At 41.4% G+C, this 16,542-nt stretch overlaps 1 protein-coding gene across 9 annotated transcripts in view; it reads right to left on the bottom strand.

Moving 5' to 3' along the window:
• ARID4A (AT-rich interaction domain 4A) overlaps nucleotides 1-16,234 on the bottom strand; it is an 81,783-nt gene extending 65,549 nt beyond the window's left edge. For 2 of the 9 annotated variants that reach the window (XR_012903259.1, XR_012903260.1), the window contains exons 1-5: nucleotides 15,002-15,388; nucleotides 14,596-14,668; nucleotides 12,939-13,049; nucleotides 10,814-10,879; nucleotides 9,181-9,271 (exon numbers count right to left, since the gene is read on the bottom strand). Coding sequence is in view for 7 of the 9 variants with exons in the window: in XM_075926312.1 (XP_075782427.1) it covers nucleotides 9,181-9,271; nucleotides 10,814-10,879; nucleotides 12,939-13,049; nucleotides 14,596-14,601 (274 nt within the window). In the remaining 2 variants the exon portion in view is untranslated. The other 7 variants (XM_014579611.3, XM_025190830.2, XM_075926312.1 and 4 more) reach the window with 6 other exon arrangements.
• Nucleotides 16,235-16,542: the final 308 nt, after the last annotated feature.

The raw sequence follows: 16,542 nt of genomic DNA, 5'->3' as shown, positions 1-16,542 counted from the left end.
ACATGCCCTCTGAGACCTTTTCTATAGCCCCTATAAGCCTCCCAGCCAGTCACCCCTTTTTACCACACACCTGGACTCTCTGCTATAATGAACTCTCACTGATAGAACTAGTATTTGCTACCTCTACAAAATCCCTATTGCCAGCTACAAAAATGGCTCTTTCCAGCACAGCTATTTGTCTCTTGCAACAGCAAGCAAGTCACACTGTGCAAGCTGCCAGAAGAGAAAGACTGAGCAAGCACTAGGATTTTCAATAACATCCACAGCTGAAATATAGTGTAGCAAAGAAAGTCAAGATTCCACCCATTCCTCCCATCACCACAGTGAAGAAAAGGGTAGGAAGAAGAGCAACTACCTCTGAAGGGATAAAATTATTTGGATAGCTCTTCTTTCCTCATCCCCTTTCCATACACAGGCCAACTGGAACAGCTAGCTCTGCACTTCAGGAAGGAAAGACAAAGATGAATGTCATGCCCTGCCACCTGAACTCTAAGCAGGCCAAGCAACTGGTTTAAAAGTTAAGGAAGACTGTGTATGCCTGTGACAGAGGAAATACATGGCAGTCTTAAGGGTGTATGATCCCTTCATTTTAATTAAAGCCCCAAGTTACATGTTCCATTTTTATTCCATTTCTGCATACCTAGGACTGAAGATTTTTCAAAACTAAAAGAATGTGCAAGTAATGTGACCAGAGACATATATAAACAAACTACGCAAAGATTTATGCGGTCTGTCTCTAATCTGTGGCATCCCTACACACGTCTGCTACACAATACAAAGGATGTTTTTACACAGAAATTACAAGACTATATTTTGAAATACCTAATTTAATATCTGTAAACTAAAGTTTCTGTAAATATCGTAATTTACAGATCATTTAAAAAACGTAAGAATAAACAAAGGATGTTAGCCCACAAGGACTGGCACTTCACAGAAGGAATTTTCTGTGGATGAGACCAATGGCCCCTATAACGGAGACCATAGATGAACAATTCAGAGGAAAGCATAAAACTTCCATTAATGCATCAAAGTGAGCAATACAAAATAATGAGGATACATTTTCCCTAGGGATGTAAAATTTTGATCAGTCGATAAAGGTGCTTCTGCCTTTGAAGTGTAGCAACAGCCTCAAGGCTTGAGTCTCTCGCTGGTCCTGTGCTCCCTGCAGCAGCGCCAGGGGACCAGCTGATCTTGGGCACCATGTGGCGCTGCCACTTTGAAATGCCGCGGGGAGCTCAGCATCGGGCTCCACACAGCGTTTCAAAGCAGCAGCTCTCCCGCTGACCCCAGGCTCCACGTGGCACTGCTGCTTTGAAACACCACATGGCCCCAGACTTCACATGGTGCTGCCACTTTGAAGCAGCCCTCTTCTTTCCCTTCCCTGCTGTCTCTTTCTGATAGAGGCAGCAAGGACAGGTAGCAACTAGTCGACTAGCCTGTTGACAATTCCGATAAGCATTTGCTTATTGGATAGTCAACTAGTCGTTCACATCCCTAATTTTCCCCTGTATTGCTGAAGTTATTCTCACTTACGAACAATAGTCAATCCTCCACTGAATCTTACTAAATTATGGGCTAGAATAATATCCTGCAGTAACAAATTCCGTGAGTTAATTGCACTGTACAAGAGGCTTCAACGTTATCAATTCTAAATTAACTGCCTTTTGATTGCAAGTGCAGTCTAACGTATTATAGAAAACAGTAAACAGAAGCACATACCTGACCATCTTAATACGTTACGAACAAACCCCCCCAAGCATCTACTTCTACCATGTCTCCCTCATTTTTTCTAAACCAAATATTTATTGTGATTTAACTGATTAAGCTGGGATCCCAGTGGGGGCTTGCCGCTGCCGCACCCCTTCCCCCCGGCTGCGCAGGGATTGCTGTTTCCTGCTCCTGACCCCTCTGCACATGGCTGGAGTAGCCCTCTACCTGCGGCGAGCCATAGGCAGGGGGCTGCTCCCAGGTAGCATAACCCAGTAAAGGGGACGCATACCAGATAACTGTTCATATCCCTACTTTTAATAGAACTCTTGAAGGTTTAAAAAATAGCTTTTCCAGAGTAAAGCATCCATAAATTAAGGGCCTCCTGAACATCAAACAATTAGACAGTGTACAATAGCCCTGTGAGCACAGCAGCATTTTGATACCATGTTAATAGGAATAGCAATAAAACTTAAGACGATGCAACAAAAATTGGTACCAGTATCAATACGGAAATGCATTTTAAGATTTAAAATCTATTTTGTGTTACAAAATGTGTATTCTCATTTCTTCACCTCACAACAGTGATTGCTCAAAGTATACTTGTTGAATGCAAAACTGCGCTTCATTCAGTATCAAGGCAACTCTACACAGGAGTTCTTATCAATAGCAAGATGAAAGTCTGTACTACACTGGTCTATAGACAGTACTACGTTAAAAAGAGGAACAGATTATTCTATAGAGCTGTGGAACTGTGAAAGTGAAAAAAACTGAACTTCTCTGAGACTGTTTGTAAGGACACAGTCAACTTAAACAAAAAGATAAAAACAATTTCAGATAGAAGCTAGTTGGATGATACTCATAACAATAATAAGGTAACTGTAACTTTACAAAGATTAGCTGGGGAAAAAAAAAATCTATATTCCCCACCAACAACTTATGAGTTTATGACTGTTCACTTTATGTCCATAAAGAAATGTTTCTAACGTCACATCTATGTTTGTCCAGATACATGCTGTCTAACCGTTTATATTAGTGCAACCTGAGCAAATCTGGGAAGTTTTCCCATAATATCTTAGTAAGGCTTACAATTCCTGGATGACAAACACTCATAGCAGCACACAGCATAATGCATCTGGGATGTCTTGCTATACAGGATGCTGTGAGGAAGGAGGACTGGTCAAACCAGATTATAAGACAGACAGTGCAGACCTTTGGCATGAAAACACTTGGGTGACTATATTAATAGTTTTAATAAAGGTGTGGTTGGAACTATATATTGCTATTGACAGCTTGCAAACTTGTCTCAAAGCACTGGTGGGGAGACCATACCTAAATCAGTCTGCTTTGCTATTATGCATCCTTCGTACAACATTAAAAGAAAAAACTATCTTAAAGATAGGTAAATGTGAATATAAATCAAAAGTTAGCAGGGAGACAGGACCTGTTCTGCACCTAAAACAATTTTGAACTCTTTTTGAGAATGACTAAATTTCAAGTTCACTATGTTCCTGTAATATGGAAAAGATGTGAACTAAATCATTAGTATCATATTTTTGGTAATGTACCCTTAATCAGATTTAATATTTTTTATTAAAGCGAACATCAAAATATATAATACACAGGTTAAGAAAAAAGTGTCTGTATATCTGCACTCCCAGCCTATCACAGGCAAGACAGAAAGACGTCTGCCTGTGCTTGATTTAAATGTGTTACACACAGTTGGAAAGGAGAGAGAAGAATGTAATAATTATTAATGAAATAGTTTAACGGATTAAGACAAATTTAAAAAAAAAAAAAAAAAAGGAGAAATACATGACTGCTCTTATGTGAAGTGCCTGAAGCCCACAGTAGCCACATCCTAATGATTTATATTTTTCCTTCTATTTCGGACTTTATAAAGGAGCCTAAGAGTGGAGGGCAACTCCTGCTGAAAGTTGCTATAAATGCAACTCTCTCTCACTGGAGATGAAAGACAGAAAAATAAAGTTAAAATTAGCAGTAACATTTGAGATTATTGAAAAATAAAAAAACCAACATGTTGCCTAGGTAAGAAGTGTGCCGTTGCTGTTTTTGTTTTAAAATTGCAGATAAGGAGAAGTTATACATTTAAAAAAAAAAGCCTTCTAAAGTAATCACAGAATCGTAGGACTGAAAGGGACCTCGAGAAGTGACCTAGTTCAGTCCCCTGTACTCATGGCAGGGCTAAAGTACTATCCTGACCATCCCTGAGAGGTGTTTGTCTAACTTACTTTTAAAAAATCTCCACTGACAGATTCCACAATCTACCTAGACAATTTATTCCAGTGCTCACCCAACCTGACAAAAATTTTTTTCCTAATGTCCAACCTAAATTTTACCCTTTTAAGCTCAAAATATAGGCCTACAGAGTGTGTTAAATTTTCCTGAGGATTCTGTCACCTGAAAGGTATATATAGTGTCAGAAAATAAATGGGCCACTAAGAACACACTGTCCTCACTCCCTATTACAAAAAGGCAACTATAACAGCAGTAGTTTAAGTTGCTTGTCTAATGGCTGCAATTATTGTTTCCCACTAGAGGGCTTTATCTGGTGACTCAAAACACTTCAGTACTTTACAGAAGTAAACAGCAGCACAAGACACCCAGGATAAATAACATGTAGATTTTTTTCACTTCCTGACCTGCTGGAACTCAGGCAATGTATCTGGGCACCAGGAAACAGAGAAAGGAGAAGAAACCATTAGGAACTCATGAACAACTCATTCTGGATTTTCCAACTTCTAGCCTATATGAATATTTTTTTTTATAACCCCCCCCATCCCTTTTCTCAAAAAAGGGATGTAAATTATACACTTTGAAATGGCAAATGAAGCCAGGATTTAAATTTCCTATGCTTCATTTGCATAATGGCAGACAGTTCTTTTTGACACGGGGCTTTTTGATAGAAAAACGGCAGTTTAGACGGGATCTTTCGAAAGATCCTGTAAACCTCACTTTTTGAGGAGTACAGGATCTTTCAAAAAAGGGTTTTATTTTCGAAAGATCTCCATCTAAACTGCCGTTTTTCTATCGAAAAGCCACAAGAAAAAAAACCGTGACCACCATTATGCAAATGAAGCACGGGAAATTTAAATCCCAGCTTCATTTGCAATTTCGAAGTGCCTAATTTACACAGGTCTAGACACACCCACAGAGTCCAGTAAGTATTCCTTGAAAGAGAGCAAAAGTGTAGACATGAATAACTCTTAACTGAGCATCAAGAGCATACCCTGAAGGTAAGCCAACACCACAAGGCAAAGTGAATACAAAAGCATTTTACTGAATTCTATAAACAAGAAATAAACTGTATTTCATACTAAGACACTGCTTTTAACTTCTGTTACTATTCCAAATTTACAAAAACAAGGTTCTTCTTACAGTATGTTTTTAATGTAATTTTTTAATGTTCAAGGCAAAGTCAAAAATTCGTCATAATCATGTCAATATTGCCCGTGGCAGCTGTTGCATATAGAACCTTATTGTGATATAGAGAATACTGTGAATGAAACACATTACAGGTTGGACCTCCCTGGTCCAGTGCCCTCGGGACCTGACCGGTTCCAGATGAGGGAATTTGCGAGACAATGGGAGGTCCTGACACCAACCCTTTAGTCTGCTACCACCCCTATCCACTGCCTGCTGCTGGTTCTTTCGGTCTGGCCAGGCTGCCTGCTGGCCAGCCCCAGCCCTGGCTTCACTAACTGCCGGGTAGCATGCGGCCGGCCATGCTGCTTCTGCTGGGCTGGCATGGCCACGGCCAGGTTTCCCAGCCCCACTGCCAGGTGGCACATGGCCCCAGCTGTGGTGCTTCTACAAGGCTGCCACAGAGCTGGACTCGCTTTCCCTCCCAGGGTGCTGCCCCAGCTCTGCTGCTGAGAGGCAGGCAGCCCCAGTCCGGACAGCTGTAGACCTGCTGCCGCCATCCAGGATATTAGGACTCCATCGCTGCCTGGATTGCCATGGCCCCAGCCAGGCAGCCCAGATAGCATGCCACCGCTACCCGGGCTGCCCCAGGACCACCACTGTCCTGGCTGCTGCGATCCCACCACCACCAGACTCACGGGGGTCCTAGCTGCTGGCCTTCCTGCTCTGGAGTTCTCTTATCCCAGAGCACCCATGGTCATGCCAGACCACAGATGTTACCAGATGAGAGAGTCCTGGTTAAGGGAGGTGCAACCTCTATAAGATTAAGCTTTAGTTCCAAAATGACTTGGATAGAAACAGATCTGATAGGCTGCAGACTCTTTAAATCTACATAATTATCTCCTAGTGAAAATATACAGCGTATACTGAGCCTATACATTCTCTTCAAAAACAGAGCAACAACATGCCATCAAATCTGTAATTATTCAAAATGAGTTTTAAAAAAAATAAGTTTGCTGTGTCTCCCCCCTCCCCCCCAAAGGTACTGGAACTGCTGCAACTTTTTTTTGATGAGACCGAGGAGTGATAAACAGATGTGCACCAAAGAGCTTTTCAAACAGCTTGTTAAACTTTTACTCCAGATCTCTTCTGTTTACTGTTAGGTAAGCAGACCAATTCCAAAAGCATTTCCAAGACCCAGGTTAAAATACTAGCAGCACTGTATCTCTCCTGTGCCACCATTACCAGAGCAGGATTTCTGATGCAGAAGTTGCTCTGTGACAAACAATTGAAATAAAACTCCCTTTGATAATTTTTAAGTAGTCTTTTGATCTATGTAAAGCAGAATAATACTATCCTAATAGCTAAGAGAATATTTCTGAAAACAAAGTGTTTTATCTTAATTGTTACTGTTATCAAAATATCAAGGGCCCAAATCAGAGATGGGGGCAACAATGTAGCCTATTCTAGAGACTAAGGCTGGAACACAGTGAGCACTTTCAGAATGGACTGGCTCACTTTAGGATGCTGGATAAGTAATTAAGACCAAAATTGTTTCAACTGTCCACTAATTTTTTGTTTACGTTCATTTGAACACAGGTCCAGCTTTTCAAGTGTGCTGAGAACAACTAACAACCCTTAAAGACAGGCACTAGATATCACAAAACATACACACAAAAATAGACACATCGAGTTAGTGGTGACCACTTTTGCTTTAATCTATGTGTCTTATTGGCTGTCCTGTTCTTTCAAAAGGGGTTAGTACTTACCTATCTTTGTCAGGTCACTAGAAAAATTGATGCCATGTAAGAGGAAAATAAATCAGAAATGGAAATGCCCAGACAATTTCAACACAAGCCTCCTACACCATCCTACCACTGAAACTTGACCTGGATCTGGTAGGGACTCCATACATGAAAAAGTTGGTCAGTCCCCAAGTCTATTCTGGTCTTGGTTTCTCTGTTTAAACAGCTAAGAGTGATAAACATTATAGCTTAATACTATTCACTAGAAAACTGATTCCAACTTAGTGCACAGAAGTTATTATACAGACGTCTTTAATCACTACTAACCCATGGTAAATTGGAACTGGTGATCTAGAGATGAAAGGCTGTATGTCATTATTATTTGCCTGAGTTACAAATTTGCCCTAATTTTAAATGTAAACTAACTATTTTATTAGATCTCTCTATTTCGCAACGTAGGCACTTTGGTCAATTTTACCTCTGGTTTGCAAACTGACAAATGCATACCTCCCCTGTAATATATTATTGTTCTCTCTCAAAGGTGCACTTAGAAGGTCTTAAGTTAAAGGCACACAGCTAAACAAACTGGAAATGCAGTATGTTTAAAGCTCCAGCCTTCTTTTATAGTCTTAGATACAGTATTCTAGAATTCTAAATGTAAGTATAACATGCAATTTAGTACTAAAAAGGGCAGCATTCTAAATAATAAAAAAGTCACCATTTTGGTATAGACATAAATCTTCAACTTATTACTTTAAATATAAGAGAGAGTAAAATTTTTACTACAGGAAAACTAAAGAGTGCCTACTCTGCAGGCAATATATCAGAGGTGGCCAACCCTTGGCTTGAGAGCCACATGCGGCTCTTCCCCTTTTAAAGTGCAGCCTGCAAAGCCTCCCCCGTGGATCGCGAAGCCACCCCTGCGTCCCTAGAAATGGTCCCTGGCCTGTGTGCTCAGCGGGGTAGGGGAGCCGTCTGGTGCGGTGATTCAAAATGGCGCCACCAAGAACTTGAAGTGGCCAAAAAGCCTTGTCTTTTCTTTTAAAGGGACAGCATCCTTTTTTTTTCCTCTGAACAAAAATAGCTCAAAAAAATTTCTGGTGCATCTCTTCGCATTTTTCCACTGCTGTTTCGGCTTTCTTCATTTAATGGGTTGGCCACCCCTGCAATATATTCATTTGCTGTACTCTTCCTGGTAAATCCATCCTTCTCAGTGTTTATTTACAGCACCAGGTAGTACAATTATATAAATGAAACCACTTGCATACTTTATATACATGATTCCATATGTCTATTGAAGCACTGCATTTTCATACATACATAAAAAGGAAAGGATCATACCATGTATGTTCAGTATGGTATTAGTTTTCAGTGATTTGTTAAGACCGAAACAAAGAAGTCATTAAGCACCTCTGCCATTTCCAAATTTCCAGTTACTGTTTCTCCCTCCTCACTGAGCAATGGGCCTACCCTGTCCTTGGTCTTCCTCTTGCTTCTAATATATTTAAAGAAAGTCTTCTTGTAACCCTTTATGTCGCAATAACAGTCTGATGTGTAGATGCAGATGAAGTTATTCTGAAATAATGCTAGTTATTTTGAAATAAAGTTGCTGTGTAGATGTACCCTTAGAGATATTTTCTTCTCCCTACTTGCAGTGTGTAAAACACCCACAACTCACCACGTAAAAAGGGGAAACAACTGAAAATCTCTCTATTGAAAGTCTTAAAATTGTATGTAAACAAACTCGAAATATGCAGAATATTTTCCCACTAATCTATGTAGTTACTTGTAACAGCAGCAGGTAACAACATTTTCAGACAGCAGTGAAATTTAAGTATGTCCTTTCAAAATAACAATTAAGCAATTTTGTCTTCCAAGAAGTGAAATTGCATCAAAATGCATCTATTTGACTGACTGAAACTTGATCATAAAAGTAGGGTATCAAAATGCATAGTCTTTTGTATGGTGCTCATAACTATACTATCTGAACACCAAATATTGAATTTATCCTTACAACACCTGTGAAACACTCCATGTAAACTTGAAAAGTTGTCCTTCTCACGAGTCAAAAATGTTACCTCACCCACCTTGTCTCTCGGATACTTCTCTAAAGCATGCAATGTTTGTTTTATTAGCTGTAAATGGGAGGTGATAAACAAGCAGAGAGAGAAGTGACTTGCCAAAGGTCACACCAAAACTCTAACATAGCCATATCTTAAATCCCTGTCCTGTGCCTGATTACAAAACAGCAGTGTAGATAGCTAGCTTTAAGTTAACCATCTGATTAAAATAATGGAAAATGTACTGAATCAACATTAAAAGCATAAGTTACATAGTTACTCACCTACAGTATACCAGCTGGCATCTGTCAATTTGTTGATAATAGCTTCTTGAAAGGATCCATCAGGCATCTTGGTTTCAACAATTGCACCGACCTGTGATATAAAATACTTCAAAATTACTACTGACCCAGATTCATGCACTGCAGGTAAAATGTTTCAGTTCTTCCAGAAATATTTTTCTGTTTTGTTTAAATTTAGCTTATGGGATCCCTACTGCTACTTCTGCATACAAAAACATGTGATTTGTCCTTTTCATATTTGTTCATTTTTTTAAATTCTATCCTTTGGTATATATGGTTGTGACTACTTTCTTCCACTATTTGATCTGAGGAAGTGGGTCTGGCCCACGAAAGCTCATCATCTAATAAACCATCTTGTTAGTCTTTAAAGTGCTATATTGTCCTGCATTTTGCTTCAACTACCCCAGACTAACACGGCTACATTTCTATCACTATTCTACAGGTAAAATAACAATTTTTATGATAAAAATTAATAAGTATCATGGCAGCGGTTCAGGAAAACTAGGCTATATCATGAAAGAGGGAGAAGAATGGGGGGCTTGGAGCCCACCCCAACTCACTCTGCAGCAGTTCCTATTCTATAGCACTGGGTATTGAGTGTTGTGAGCTGACCCACATGGCCACAGTGCCAATCAAATTTGTCCTTCTGTCTCAATGCACTGCATATAGATGCTCCAAAACTGAGAGCACTTGGGTCAACTTGCAACGCCCAAAAGGTGGAGCCCTGTAAATATCCGCATTATTATCTGCGGGTCCATGGATGTGGATAGCTGCAGCTAATTTTTATGGATACAAAATGTGGGGACATGTATACTAATTTTGTATCTAGAACCCTACAAATTTGCAGATGTCTGCTTTATATCCACAGGTATCTGCAGATGTGATTATATGCAGTTCATTTTTGCAGATACAGATAAAGATATAAATTCTGTATTCATGCAGGGCACTACTAAAGTGGAAAGATGCAGCTGCTGCACTAGTCCTAGACTGTATTTAAATTCAAAATCTAAACCACTATTCCAACACTAATAATATTAGTAACAGCATGTGTCTATAGTGCAAGAAAATTACGCCTTTATTATTACATACAGTTACTCCTTGAGCTCAGACATAAAGCAGATATATTTTAATGTCAACTGGACAATACAACAGAAGTTTCTGACCTTGGTCTAGATTTTGACAATAGCATATACCTGGTGCTTTTGAGGTAGCTGCAGAGGAGGTAAGGACAAGAGAAAGGAAAAACCCTCACACAAATAAATAAGGGCTATCCAATGTAAGGTTCCTTCTGAAAAAGTATATTTTATATTAGTCACCTGGTCTAGCAGCTCCTGAATATACATTTGTTTAGGAATAGGTCTACTCCTGTCCAATGTTTGTATTTTGTTTGACATATTTGATCTAACATATTTACCAACACAGTCTTGCCTGCAACAATTCCATACAAAACTATCTTTTAAAAACTAAAATGTTAGCTGATAAGTATAACTACTCATTCAGGGCCTAATACAAAGCACATGGAAGCCAATGGGAGTTTTTCCATTGACTTCAACAGACTGTAGATTAGATGGTCAATGCCTAAATGTCTATATTGAAAAACATGCTGCATACATACTCTTAAAGGTCCTTTTACTTGGTCATCTTGCACTAACTGAGTTGAATTATCCTGTTTCAGGATCACCTGAAAAATATTGTATACAGAGATATATACATTTTACTTTCATACTACCAAAAAGCATACACAACAATCTTCATGAAAAACATCCCAAAAACTTTAAAAATACGACCATGACCTATCAAAGTCTCTAACATTATTGAATAGAAATGATATGACAGTACTCAAATTTACAAGGAGCCCAGATGCCACCATCTGAATTCCCAAGTATATACCAATCATTCAATACCCAACCTGATGAATCAGTTAGAAGTAAAGAGAAGATCTCCTCTATATCAAAGTTCATTAATACCAAGAAGAAATGTACAATTTTTATACAATTATGAAGTTGGACAACACCCCAATCCTGTCTTTGCCTGCAGTGGTCCACGAGGCTACAGGCTTCAGAGTTGTATTTCTTTTTTGCATCATCAGTAATATTCACTATTTACAAATCCCCTGTATTTCCACGGCAGAAAATTTCCCACAGAATACACTCTTTGCTGCAGAATTGTTATACAGAATTTAAGGACCTGACAACATGGTAAAAGGAAGCAACATAACTAAAATCAGTTTGTAAATCACACCTTTAGTTATTTTGATACTAGTCAATATGTGGACATTCGTTAAAGTGCCCACATACAGACTTGCATACTAAAGTTGTAAATTTAAACCAGTTTAGTTTTTTAAATTCTAATTACTGTGTACATAAGCCTTAATTTTCCTTCCATAAAAACCATACTTTCAGTTCTCATGGCTGTGAAGACAACCTTGATAATATGTTTCATAGGGGTAATTGAGTTAGTCTGCAACTGGAAAAACTTAAAAACCAACAAATCATCTTGGATACAAAATTTGCAGGGCTCTAAAAATACAGACTGAAAGTAAACCACCACAATGGTGTTTGCCATGGTCTTCAAAGAGACTGCCAACAAGAACTTCAAGAGATGTAAACTGGGTAATTCATTTTCATGGGCTGTTAACTTTGATACATAACATGAATTTAGGATGTCAACATTATTATTTTACTGTTGTTCATCTTAACAGATAAATCTAGCTAATGCATTTATTTTACAATTCCAAAATGCTTCCTACAGCTCTGCATTTTACAAGGGTCAATACCGCTCCCTTTCCATCTACCAAAATCTCCAAATTCCTCACAAACACTTCTACAATGTGTTATTCTAATGTTGATATAAAACTCTGTGGCACATTAAAAATGAACATGAGGACACAAAATTATCTACAGTTAAAATTAAAAGTGACACAGAAGCTACTGTACAGATTGTATTATTTATTTTCTTATTTAAAGAATTGTATGCAGACAGACTCGTGTGCTTGAGATAAGCCCTACTGAACTCAGTGGGACTTGGCATAGGCACACGGTGTGTCCACACACACCTAGCTACCTGATCAGACTTAACTAAATTAAAAGGTCATTGGGGAGGGAGGAGGAGGCCTGCTCCGACATCTGGGAATGTGTATTAATAAATTAGGTGCCATGATGGCACACATCCAAACCAGTGCACATAAGCTCAATATTGGAGCACATGCCAAAAACTCACTCTGCTCATGGTTGGAAAATCTTAGAGGGAACACTGGTAGTGACTTGACTAGTCGTTTCCCGCCCCCTTGCTGCCTCTATCACTTAAAAGCTTAAGATCACCATTTTCCCGGGGGGCAAGCAGGCAAAGGCTGGAGGGTAAAGGGGAACCAGACGCTGAGCCTCTGTTTTTTAAATGTATTAAGACCAGGACTGGAATCTAACCCCACTGCGGCTCTGCAATTTCCCCCCTTATCGACTAATCAAGTAGTTGATGGAAATTCCATCGACTATGAGATTAGCTGATGAAATGCAATTTAACATCCCTACCTCAGACCCAAATCCTCTCCATTAATATCCTAGAAAAGTGGGCTTGTGACCACTTACCAAATTCTTGGATTGGTTCCCTATCAAAAGTTATTTCCACCCCTTCTGTATAACCATCCATTCATTAATTTTAAGGGGTACAATTTTCCTCAACAACCCTTTTAAAATACAGATTTTTTTAAAGGAAAGCAATAGCACTATATATATAAAACCTACCTTAACTTTCACCAGTCTTTTCACTGTCTTAATCTTTGCCTCACAAAAGGCACCACGGTACTTGGCACTGACATCAGTTCCCACTGTCAGGTAGGCAGGTTCATCTGCTGCCTAACAAAGGAGAATAAATTAGAAAAACATTTAGGCTTATATGTCACGAAAGCAAATTTCGTAAAATAACTGTCTTTATAGTTGCATCATGTATTCAAATATACACCCAAACTTTAGTCCTGTTGACCATTTCTTAATTAGGTCATAAATAATGCTCTATGCTGCTTCCCAATATTGCACACAGCCTTATCTTTCTTTACAACAAGATTTGACAGTGCAAGTAAAATGAGTGGTGAAGATTTTTCACATTTAATTATTTTCATGTCCCCAGTTTGCAAGAATGTACTAATAGTCATTAAATACTGAAATGCTATTTAAAATAGCAACTTTAAAAAAAAGAATTTAAATAACTGATGATGAAAAGTGAATAAGAACAAACAATAGTTATGGTTTGTTGCACTATTTTGCAGCATACACAGATCACTATGGCCCAAAGAAATACATCAGTTTTGCCAGTAAATGTCAGTGTATTTGGCTGGCTAAAAAGCTTACATCACACCGAGTTTATGGGTAAATTTTTTGCTCAAAGAATTCTGACCCTCAATTTTATCAGTCTGACGACTGTCTCAGGAATATCTGTTCAATAACCTCAAAGAGAACTGAAGCATATGTTTACAAATAGAGAAAGAAACATTAACATAAGGATGAATATCAACTTAATACATTCATATTGTATTGTTTACAGAAAAGCAATATTTCAATTGGAATGGAAGCTGCACCTCAGACAGCTGCAATTTCAAAATACATACAATAACCAAAACCTTTAGATTTCTGGTTTTTCTGTGAGGAAGAAAAAAAAGAAAAAAAAAGGCAGTTCATGGTGTGCTCCACATCAGATTTTCTGAAGGGAAAAACAGCAGCAACAGATCCTCAGAAAAGTTTGCTATAACCTTTCAAACAAGTATCAAATGTAATTTTTGTTCCTTGCAAGGTCTTTGTTAAGATTTATTTTTCTAAAAAAGATATGCAAGCTTACAATTTTAAGAACATCTGTCTGTACCTGAACATTATTATTGTACATTTTATTTCTACATTACTATGTTTAAAAAAAAACAGTCACAGTAAAAAACAATCAAGAAATGAAGAAATGCAATGACATATTTTGTGTTCAAATTATTTTTGCTCATCTCTGCATACAAGAAGTGCTTCCCTCCATGTGACTGATCTTGCAACTGGTAAGCTGTCTTTGCACTGTAAAAACTGAAACTGCTAAGGAAGGATAAAAACTGTGGTTTTGCAAACTCACAAAAGCTATAGCCAACACAGGAAGCATTTAAAAATAGTACTCCAAGTGACAAGTCAAAGCCATCTTATGTGTCCAGAGTAGTGTTACCACAGAGGTGAGGGATTGGGATTAGGTGCCCTGCACTGAGAGTGAAGAAATGGGATTTCATTCCATTCAACATGTGTGGATTTCCACAGCCAACTTTTACTTTGCTGTTGTTCAATGAAGATGCAGTGATTAAAAATACAGTGGCTGGTTCAAGTAGAAGAGACAGAGCACAAATGCTTCCCCCTCCTCCTCCATCCAAGGACCTAGACTTACCTTCATCTTTGAAGGTTATTTGAGGGATTCCAGCTCAAAGATATCTTCTGACCCTAATTATACTGAAAAAAACCTAGAAAACAAGAGAAGGAAGATGATCAGACACGTCTGCCAGCCTACAAAATTATTAAAAGGAAACAGCTTGATCTTAGGAAAGCTGCAATTCAGCTACAAGCATATGGTAGATTATTAAACACACTCTTCCACATTGTATACACACACCTCCCTCCACCCTAGGAGCACACCCACCCCTTACATCCCTAAAGGAATTCCCTCCACAGGAAGCCTCTGAGCCCCACTTGCTGCCCTGCATGTGCAGCTGGAGGGGATAGCAAGAAGTGCTGAAAAGGGGTCCTTGTTGGGAACAAATGGGCCCTTGGAGGTCTGGGCAAGGAGCCGCTACTACCTCCTTTTCCGTCCCGCTTCGGCTGCCTCCTGCTGCTCCTCAGCCCCTCCGTGTGTCAGGACAAGTCGCCATTGCTCCCTCCGCCTTTGCACCATGTCAGGCAAGAAGAGGCTCCACACACACGCAACGCAGGCAAAAATAATATTACTACTACTATTCCACTGGAGCTGTAAGCGGCTCGCAGCCCAGCTGCTGGGACAAGGGCAGCTCCTGCGCAGCAGAGACAAGGCCCTTGGCCGCCTTCTTCCCCTCTCAACTTTCTCAAGCACAAGAGGAGAGATTACTCAGGAAGGACCTGACCCTCTCCTCTCCACCCCGCCTCCTCCGGCTATAAACGGGGACCGAGGAGTTAGACACCCCCCCACACACACCCGCTGCCTCCCCGACTACCCTCCAGACCCCCCCCCCACACACACACACCTCCTCACAGCCCCTGCCTCCCAGCTACCGCTCGAGCCCCCCTCCCCGCCTCCCGCAAATACCCTTCGACCCAAGACACGACCCAAACCCCGCCGCTGCCGGGCCCCCCTCCGAGCACCCGCTCCCCGGGAGCGAGGGGCGGGGGCGTTCCGGCGGGGGGGAAGCGAGGTCCCTGGGAGCCGAGCAGGGGAGAGCCGAGAGGGGAACCTGCCGAGCCCACCCCGCGCCCGGAGGGGCTGAGGGGGGCGTTCCCCGTCCTCGGGGGATGGGGCGCCCCCGTGCTCCGGGCCGAGAAGGGGGGGTCCTCGGCCAGAGAGGGGAGGAATCGCCGGGCGAGCGGGGGTGGAAGTTCGGCGGGGGAAGGGAGTCCCCGCTCCCCCGGGGGGGGGGCCTCCTCCGTGACTGAGTGAGGGGGGCGTCGATCCGCCGGGTGAGGGGTCCCCGCTCTGCCTCCCCCGGGACGGCAGCAGAGTTGCGGCTGCGGAGCCGCTCGCTGCCCCTTCCCCCCCCCCCTACCTTTAAACTCGGAGCCAAGTCGGGATCTGCCGCGAGCCCGGCCCGGCCCCCAGCCCCGCTCGCGCCAGGCGCCTCAGAGACAGCGGTGGGCAGAGGCAGCGGCCGCTCGGCTCCGCTCCGCTCCACCCCCCTTCCAGCCCGGACTCGCACCGACTCACCAGCGATCAGCCAAATAACAAGCTGTTGAGCAGTAGCTGCCTTGCTCGAACTCCCATTGGCCCTTCGTGACGCCCAGGGGCTCTGCCCCGCCCGGATTGGGCGCCGCGCACAGCCCCCTCCCATTGGTCACAGGGTAACGGCGAGAGCCGATTGGTCAAAAGCCGACGCAGGTAAAGCCACGGAGACTTTTGATTGGTGAATCCGGGGGACTCGACTCAATTGGAAATTTCCGAAGTGAAGTAATCGTTTGCCTCACGCTGATTGGTGCAAACTGGATCCGGATGTAGCTCTGCCTTGCACGATTGGCCAGCGTGAGGGCCAGGAAGAGAGGCGGGGCGATGTGATTGGTGCGGACTGCTTCATAGGAATGCAACGGGGGCGAGGCGGAGCTAGAAGCCTGCAGTAGCGACGGTTGCATAGTTGCGTACCGCGCATGCGCCGCGGTG

This window comes from Pelodiscus sinensis, chromosome 4 (assembly GCF_049634645.1).
Source record: "Pelodiscus sinensis isolate JC-2024 chromosome 4, ASM4963464v1, whole genome shotgun sequence".
Lineage (NCBI taxonomy): Eukaryota > Metazoa > Chordata > Testudines > Trionychidae > Pelodiscus > Pelodiscus sinensis.
This window is presented reverse-complemented; position numbering and strand designations above follow the sequence as displayed.